Source organism: Malus sylvestris, chromosome 4 (assembly GCF_916048215.2).
Source record: "Malus sylvestris chromosome 4, drMalSylv7.2, whole genome shotgun sequence".
NCBI classification, from domain to species: domain Eukaryota; kingdom Viridiplantae; phylum Streptophyta; class Magnoliopsida; order Rosales; family Rosaceae; genus Malus; species Malus sylvestris.
This window is the reverse complement of record NC_062263.1, coordinates 21,986,600-21,996,533: the sequence shown is the minus strand read 5'-3', so window position 1 is coordinate 21,996,533 and position 9,934 is coordinate 21,986,600. Positions and strand designations below refer to the sequence as shown.

Sequence of the window (9,934 nt, the reverse complement as noted above, 5' to 3'; positions counted from 1 at the left end):
AAACTATGAAGTCTTATTCCGAATTGCTAGAGTTACAATTTATGTCAATGACATGAATCTCACTAAGACTCTAGAAGAGCTTGAGAAAACTTCCTTGCACCTGAAGATGGAATTTGAGCCTTGACTTGAAGATTAAGCATTGTTTTGACAGTAATTTGGTCTACCAGTCAAACTACACCTCGAAGGTGTTACCTTTTGAGTATACCTATGATCTTCCATACGTTATATGCAAATGAGACCCTTGAAAAGGTTATGCACTACCGAATTCCATATCTAAGTTCAACTTTGCGCTTTGTTGTACTTAGCTCATTACGTTAGACAAGACATCTCCTTCGCTATTGATCTATTGGTAAAGATGCAGCATCGCGCCTACAAGCAACCACTGAATTGGTATTAAAGATGTTTTCCGCCACCCTAAAGGTACTACGGATTTAGGCAAATCCTAACGCATCCCGAGCGGATCCAACCCCCATGATCCTTGGAATGATGCTTTCCTTGTTGTTATGTTGACACTGGTTACTTATCAAAGCCGCACAAGGCAAATCCCCGAATGGTTATGTCTTTACCGTTAGGGATACTCAATATCTTGGAGGTCCACGATATGGCCTTAGTTACGAAACTTTTGAATCATTCCAAGACTCATCTCACTTCACTACGCCACACGTGAGACATAGTTGAGAGCTCTTGTTGAGCATATTCAAAGTACTTGTTGTTTTTCATCCATCGTTGAGTCCCAACGATGATCCATGAAGACTATGTCGCATGTATCAACCCGACCAAGACATGATACATCAACGAAGTCAACACCAAGACATATTGCGTCTACATTTACATCAACAAAGTATTAGGAGATTGAAGTCATGCAAACCAATCCCAGACAACCTTATTAACCTCTACACGACGTCATTGCCAAAGTCAACCTTCCAGAAGCTTGTCCGAGGAATTGGTATGCCTAACTATTCATATGCAAATGCTTATAGTTCTCATTTGGAAGTTATGTCAAACTCAGGGGGAGTATCCAAAAGTATACTTACTTGGTCTTAATGTACTATTTTTCCATACGATTAGGAGCATTTTTCCCACTGGATTTTTGCTACCTAACTAGGTTTTGATGAGGCACCCACCTTGGGCTAATCATACTCTTATGAGCTCTTTTACTTGCGTCCAAAAGACATATGGTTTTGACTTAATGCAACTTCTCACTTTTCTCCTTAGTCTATGGGGTTTTTCTCCCACCTTGGGTTTTACCATGGCAAGTTTTTATGAGTTTTACCTTTTATGCATTCTTCCATTGATCTAAAACTCACATTCGCTCATTGTGCCGACGACTTCATCAATTGTACTTACTTCATCGCTAAAGACCTGATGCGCCATTTAGTTGAGTATTTACACACTCAATGGGGAGTGTTGCAGTCCTATTAGATTAGGAATGTGATTGTGTAAATCTTAGTGTATCTAGGGATATATTGGAATATTCTCTGGGGTTAAATATTATCCTATTAGAGTTGTAATCCTATTAGGGTAAGGATTTAACCTTCCCTACTACTATAAATAAAGGCAGAATGGGGTGGAATAGAAAACACCTCACAATTACACATCTATCTCTTCTCTCTCTATGTCGCCGCACCCATTCTCTCTCTATGCCGCCGCACCCTCTCTCTTTGGCCTTCATAATTGTTCAGTAAATTATGCCTACAACATATATGACATTTTGGTTCTAAAAAACACAATAATTTTTTTACAGCTCAATAATTAATATAAATTAAATTAAATATGAGGACATGGCCTTCAGTCAAAGTGACTTTATTAAAGTTTAAAAAAGAGCAAATATGAACTACCTATTAAAAGAACTTTCTTTGTCAAATAAAAAGGGGTGAAAAGGCTATTAGTCTTTTATCACACAAAAAATTATGAGCAATAATGTAATTTCATAGATCCAAATATTACTGATTTTTATCAGTGCTTTTTTCCTACTTGAAAATTTCTCCTCGACTTATGACCATTTTCTCGATTTGCCCCTTCACCTTTAATTACGTGTTGAGCATTCTTAATCTTTTCAGACACTTGGAGGTGCGTAACCTTCAATTTCATTATATTTTATGTCAGTGTTTCTATTTAAATGGTTGGAATTTATGGAAAGATATCCTCTCTGGATCTCTTTCACCAAGACCACCGGATCAAGTGATCCAGGCCCTTAAAATTTGATCCAACGGCTAAAAACAGAGGGCCCCTTTAAAAGTTATAATAACTTTAGCCATTGGATCAAATATCAAGGGTCCGGATCACTTGATCCGGTGGCCTTGGTGGAAGAGATCCGAAAAGGATCTCTTTCCGGAATTTATATGCATATAATAGATGATTTTTCTTAATTTTAGTGTTTTAGTGGTTATCCAATATAATATCACTATCACAGCATTCTAATTTGATGTACCTAACATTCTTTATCAAATGTTTTTATAATGTAGGAATATTCTTGCCTTATCTCGCGAAAAACAATTGTCTTAACCCTCACCTCGCCATGGCAGAATTTTCGAGTTATGGCGGTGCCCCTACATATGCCCCTGGTCCAGTTTCACAAGAATCATCAAGAAAGTTTCATCCTGCATTTGCTCCAGGCCCTTTACAGCCATACATGAATGTTAGTGGCAATGAATTTCGGAGGAGATTTGCCACATTAATTGAAGCATAATCCCTAAAACTAGACGGTCAAACTTATGTTTCAATTACTGTACATGTATGACGGTCTTATTGTTTAGGAGTAGATGAGGTCGAAAAGGGCGCACATTCAACCAATAATATTATTTGAATCACTCTTATTCATCACCTACACTAGAGAGATGAGTACGTACATCCCACGTATGGAAACCGACCCTGCAATGTGATCAAGGCTATCAAAACAAGATGCCAATTCATTTCGAAGTCAAATTAGACAACAAGGACACAACTTAATCGCGTGTAAGAGAAACTATTAATGCGTGTAAAATCAAATTGTAGTAGTCACGCTCAAGTTCGTTAACATGTTATATATAAGATAAAGTGAAGATTCATTAAAAGAAGATTAGAGGGAATGCAATTTTCACAAGGATTATTATTAACAGCTGTTAATTATAAGATTTTAAACACAAGATTATCAACATTTTGTAATAGGAACTTACGTGGAGGCTGATGTGATGGGTTAGCCCAAATCTCTGATAGTGCAGAAGGAAGAGGATCCTCTCCTGAGCTCAGGATGAGGATCCTCCTAATCAGCTCATCTGGGTCGTTCAAATTTAATCTAACGGTTCCAAACAAAGGGTCATCTAAAAGTGATAATAATTGCAACCGTTGGATTAAGTTTGAACGGTCTAGATGGGTTGGTCAGGAGGATACTCATCCTAAGCTTAGGAGAGGATCCTCTTCCAGTGCAAAAACCTATAATTTGCTGATTTGGGGCCCAATACGATTTAGAACATTTATTTTCTTCTATAAAGGGGAATACAGTTCAGAGAGAAATCCAAATGATGTTCATACATGAGGTTGTTTTTTATCAAAAAAAAAATGATATTCTAGCAAGGGAACGGGATAATTCACTGAAGAGGTATTATACTCGAAACAAATATTAAATGTTATTGTCATTCACTTAAATCCAACGTAAAACTTCACCTTTTTATAAAATAAAATAAAAAATATTAGTAGACTAGCTATAAAAATGTATTCTTGTTAGAAAAATACGAGATAAGAAATAACATAATTAAATAAGCAAAAGACTGTCAGATCATTTCATGAATAAATTAGGGCACTGTCAACCGAGAAAGCCAGAAATGAAGGAAGAGAAAGTCATCGAAGAGATGGACAGAATCTTGAATAACAATACTTTCATTACAATTTGATAATCATTACAACACTTTGACTTTTCTACAGAACCAATGATGTAATGACACACGACACTCATTACATTTGACACATACGGCACGCTATAACGAACCTTTATGCCCTCACAAGTACATCCTGACAGGTACCTCAATTATTAATAATTAATAAGTTACTTTGATTTTAGACAAACAATGATGACCAACTTAAACAATACATTTGTCACTAGGCTTATTACAAACTTATTCATTTGTAACCAAACGAATGAAATTGACCTCGGTATTATAATTTCAAGAATACAAAATGAAACAGTATTTTGAGCCGAGGAGTCTGCCAAACAACTTCTAACATTTCGGCAGATCAAGTGGTGGTGGAGGCAAAGTAGATTCTGGCGTCCCTCCATTTTCAACCTCAAAAGCCATGGCCAGCCCCCAAGGCAGATGAACGTCCAAGTGACAATGCACGTACCAGATACCTGAAATAATAATTTAAAACAAATTATCAAAAATTATTTATTTATAACATGTTTAAAATACAAAGCAACTTAATTAATGAGATGATTAAGAAAACTAACCAGGATTATTTGCTCGAAACCTAATCACAGCCCATCCTCCGACCGGCACACCAATTGTGTTACGTACTTGCGGATTAACGAAGTTAAATTTTTTGGGGTCATTAATCGGGTCGTAATTTCCAAACCCTTGTGCCAATACGTGGAAATCGAAGCCGTGGAGATGCATCGGGTGGTTCTCGATGGCCAAAAACGCTGTGTTCTGAAACACCAACTGTACTGTCGAATTGAACTTCAGCGTCTTGACCTTTGTTGATTTTGGCGCAAATATCAAGGATAGGTCGAGGCTGAGGTTCGTGTCCGTGTAGTCAAACTTGACCGGAGGCTCGTTAGGAAAATCTCTAGTATAAACCCCGTTCACATTGTTAAAATGTGCTTCCAACATGGACGTATTGGTCGGGGCCATGAATGACTCGTTATTCATGCTCGCAGAGAATCGGTTATTGAATAAGCCTTGACACGTGGCATTTTCGGGACACATCGCTAAGTTAACGCCGACTGTCACGAACATGTGCTCGTCCACCTTGCGTGGGACTGGGACCCAGTGGGGCCCACCAGGAAGGCCGGTGAGATTGGTGAGGAACTTATGGGCCAACGGCGTGTCGTGAGGGTTAGGCATGAGGGGCATAATGGGGGTTGATGACGTGTAGCCCTTGTAGACGATGATGCCTCTGGTTGTCGAGTTATCAAAGCCGACAGTATCATCAGCGCTAGCGTAAGGAGTGGCGGCCATGTAATAAGATCCGTTAAGTTGATTGAATTTGACGAGAATGTCGGTGGTCTGACCAGGTGCAATAACCACCACGTCTGTATCATAAGGAGTCGTGTAGGAGGCGTCGATGGCAACAACTGTCATGTTGTGATTGGCTATCTTGAAGAAGAGCTGGGTATTGAGTGCAGCGTTGATTAGGCGTAGCAAGTAGGTCTTTCCTCTCACCACACTGAGCTGATATGTTTCTGATAATTTGATGTCAATTTGTTAATATTCACCATGTAAAAATAACATATAAACTAAATTAATAAATTTACGAGTATGCATGTAAGCATGGTTACGTACGATTTTGAGAGCAGTCGTAGAGATCACCGGGAAGTCCATTGATGGTGTAAGCATTTGAAAGGTTAGGAGCTATTCCCTTGGATAGGCCTTCTTGCTCAATGTCGACCACATTGCCACTGTACCAATCTCCTGCAATTTCATCAAACAGTTAATATATAATTAGTCATCAAAATTACTACTTGAAGTACGTATTAAGATTAACGTTAAACAAGTTGAATGGTATAGTTTAATCGTTAATTACCTAATATGATGGGAACTTCTTTGGCGGGCTTGGGGAAGGGGAAGGATTGACCGACTTTCGGGTGTATTATAAGCGCTCCGTGGACAGTTGCACGGAGCCACGAAATGTGGGCATGCCACCAAAGGGTGCCTTCTTGTCCAGTGATATTAAATTTGTAAGTATAGCTTTGTCCGGGGGGTATAGGACATTGAGTTACGTATGCAGGCCCATCTGCCCATGCACTTAGAAGCTGATAGATTCCATGCCTGCATTAAGAAAGAAACTATACAACGTGAACAAAACTTTAACTCAACTTTCCCCTTGGGGGTTGTTAAATGGTTTTGAATAATTGGTATTTACCAGTGAATAGTAATGTTATAGGGTGACTGGTTTAAAACATGGATGATAAGTGTGTCTCCCTCTCGTGCATATATGGTTGGTCCAGGATAACTCTCATTTACTACAGTTATCGATTGATTTTGGCACAGTCGGGTAACAGTCAGATTGTTCACCTGAAAACAAAGGAAATAGAAAAAAACATATCATCACTACTATTATTATTCAAATGAAACATTCAACTATTTGGTGAGGAAATATGCATGATAAAATAAGACTCCAAAAGGGATCGTCGAAATTGTCTCTAAAAACCGCTTCAATCAATCACCCAAAAATACTTAAATTATTTTCATCAAATTGAATCAAAAGTATTTTTTTTTAATGCTATAATGCTCTTTTAGCCATTCTAGAAACATTAATGAGCATACCCAAAATTGAGCCAAGACTTACATTAAAAGAATGCTCAACAATTGCACCAGATGCCACTGAGGAAGCCAATAGAGCTAGAGCACAAGCTAGCACAAAGGCTAACCGTGCCATATGGGGAACAAATTAAAAGAGCGATCTCAAGGGGAAAGGAGAAGTTTGAGAATCAGCTATTGTTATGGAGATATTGTGTTACTCTTGTGATATCTCAGAGGTCTATGGATGCTATGTTTATATAGGCATTTGAAAAGTAGTTGCTAACCCATTTTTTCCACAATTACGTGACAAATTAGGCAATAAATTTGCATTTTTCTTTACAAGAGTTTGAAATTTTGAACATACCGGCATATAAAACGACTTTGGTATTATATATCCAGTAAACAGTATAATTAAATTTGTGACTCATCAGAGAGTGTTAAAATAAAGATATGAACACAGTCAGAAACTTGGTTCTCAAGAAAACCGCGGCCATATTCAATAACACCATTTTGACCGTGTCCAAACTGCACTTTACAGGCTGACGAACTAAAAGAAAAAGGAACTCCGGCGGTGTACTAGAAGATCACGTTTGGATTTGAATATTACTCAATGCAAACATAGTAAGACATGCATTTTCCCAGTAAATAACTGAGCTCTGAAGAGGCATTAGAAATAGTCTTTTTTTTTTTTAAATTACAGTGGACAAAGCCGGTGCCATTTGTGTAAATTTGTGTAAATTTATTTTATTTTTTTTTTGTATTTAATTTAGGAGCAATTCTTAGTACTTAAGAAATTAAAAGGTTTATATTACATCCCGAGTACTCTCTACAAAATTTATTTCTCAATCCTATGTTGTATTTTACCGCTCTTTACCTTCAATACTCATTTTTTTGTGTTTTACTTTATCCCATTCCATCAACTAAATCAAATGACGTTAGTTTCGTTGATGTGGCCGAGATTAATTCAATTTTTTTTAAATTATTCAGCTCGTTTTCACAATTGGATAATCTAAAACCCCGAAGATCACCTTGGCATGAAATATATAGCCCATTTTTTCAAGATTGTCATTGTCCCATAAGAGAATTTAGAGAGCAAAATGAGATATTATGTAGAATACAAGAGGAATAATTTAAAACAAGGTAACAGATTGTTACAAATAAAAAAAAAGTTCAATGCATGTGTAATAGAATGCTATTACCAAAATATATTAAAATCCACTACATAAACAAACTCAACCCTAAAACTTTAATATTAAAATTTGCGGGTCCAATAAATAAATAGAGATGCAGGCAGTATTAAATAAATGGTCAAATTGAAAAATATTTAATTAATGGCCAGCAAACAAAATAAAACATGATAAAGTGTTTACTTATGCGTTTACGCCATTGCATTTTTGATGTAAGGTGACCCATGCATAGTTTGCATATGATTTAATATTCCGACTTAAACTCAAAATTATTTTAATAGTTTAAAACTTCCCTCTTCCTTCTAATAATAGAAAAAATTAAAAATTTATTAAAAAAAAAGGCCATGCATAGTTTACTGTTTCTATTTGGTAGGGCCGGCCCTAAGTCAAGTCCCTTTTGTAAAGAATCGTGCAAAAATATTTTGCAGAAGTAGTTTATTCAATTGATACTCGGTGACTTTATACAATGAGAGAGCTTAACAAGGAAGTAACCTAGCCTACATTCTAGGATTACAAATATTCACAAATCAATTACAAATAATTTACAAAATAGTTTTCTAAAACTAAGCCAAGATATCAGGAACGATATCATTGACTTCTCAACACTCCCCCTCAAGTTGGAGAGTGGATATTGAGAACTCCCAACTTGTGAATAATCCTTGAGAAAGTTTCCTTCCCCATTGGCTTCGTAAGTACGTATGCAAGTTGATTGGAAGAAGGAACAAATTTTGTGACAACTGAACCATCTTCTATCTTGTCTCAAATGAAGTGACAATCCATTTCTATATGTCTAGTGCACTCATGAAAAACGGGGTTAGCAGCAATGTGGATGGCTGCTTTTGTTTGTACCATACTTAGGGTCTTCGTATTTAGATCTCGTATAAATACTCGGGAGACTCAAGTGTAATTATATAATAAATGGAGAGGCAAATATGTAATAAGTGAGGAACCCTTATTCTATAAAAGGACTCCTCACCCTCTTCATTAAGGAGGCCAACTCTTAGGCCTTAAGCCTCCTCACATCCCCTAAGCTCTAAGCTCTCTCAAAGCTCTCACTCTCATATTCAGAGCTCTCTCTCCCTCAGAAATACAATATCAATGTGGACATAGCCTAAACCTTGGGGTGAACCACGATACATCTTGTGTTATTTACTTTCTTGCAGATTCACGGTCGGATTTACGTTGTTCCAAGACCTCCGGTTTTGTGCATCAACATTTGGTGCCGTATGTGGGAATCGACACGAAAAGTTGTGTCGGTTCTCTCTCATTTTTTCACCTCCGTCGTGAATCTGCAAAATCCGTTTCAAATCTCCAAACACCACTCAACACAACTTAAGAAAACCTCAGCTCATCGTTGTTTATTTCACAATGAGCTTCTCTGCTACTTTAATCTCTGTCGTCCATCACAACATCATCACGGTAATAAACACAAACTCAACAACCTTCTCAATTAGGCATTACATTGTTCCCCAGAAAGAGACCAAAAATGGCGGTTCTCATTACTCTGTCTGTCGCTAGAGCTGGTGCTGGATTCCGGTTCTCCGACGACCTCCAAAGGCTGGGCTGTCTTCAACCTAGGCTCTGTCAAAGTCCCACGACGATTTTTCCTCATAAGTGTTTGCACTACAGTTGCTTTTGGCAAGCGCCTAGAAGCAAGAACTTAAATTTGAAGTCCAAGGAATTACCCAGATTGCATTTGGCTAGCACTAGGGAAGCTGAAGATAGTTTCACTCTATTTATCACCATAGCTGGTGCTGGACTCCAAAATTCTCCAACAACCTCCAAAAGCTAGGTTGTCTTCAACCTAGCCTCTCATTCTCCATAATTTCATGGATCTCAAGATCTGAAACGACGAGCAGTAGGGAATTGCCCAGATTGCATTTGGCTCGCACCAGGGAAGCTGAAGATAGTTTCACTCTGTTTGTCGCCGGAGCTGGTGCTGGACTCCAAAATTCTCCGACAACCTCCAAAAGTTGGGTTGTCTTCAACCTAGCCTCTCATTCTCCATAATTTCATGGATCTCAGGATCCGAAACCGCAAGCGGTAGGTTCCCCCAAGACCGAACCGCCTGAAGCCCCTGGATTCAACCGCCAAATACTTCGACAGGTTCAGAGCAAATCCAGACTCATCCCTTGGTCTCTTCGGGCAAATTGAATGCCGGATGAGGTTGAATTTCTGGTCTTCGTCGCAAATCGTCTCCGTCAGATATCTTGTTGTCTGATCAAGTCAGCCTAGCCCAATTCTGCTCTAACAACTGGAGCTTCTGGAATCGATCGTCGAGATCTTACTGACTGAGAAAGCCGCTCTCCC

At 38.1% G+C, this 9,934-nt stretch overlaps 1 protein-coding gene across 1 annotated transcript; it reads right to left on the bottom strand.

The window, feature by feature from the left end:
- Positions 1-3,839: 3,839 nt before the first annotated feature.
- On the bottom strand, positions 3,840-6,682 carry LOC126617875 (laccase-7-like). Its single transcript, XM_050285964.1, has 6 exons — positions 6,484-6,682; positions 6,058-6,209; positions 5,719-5,963; positions 5,478-5,606; positions 4,424-5,377; positions 3,840-4,324 (listed from the first exon to the last, which is right to left on the bottom strand). The coding sequence occupies exons 1-6, from the start codon at positions 6,571-6,573 to the stop codon at positions 4,194-4,196; spliced, it is 1,701 nt and encodes a 566-aa protein (XP_050141921.1). The 5' UTR covers positions 6,574-6,682; the 3' UTR covers positions 3,840-4,193.
- Between the last annotated feature and the right edge of the window lie 3,252 nt (positions 6,683-9,934).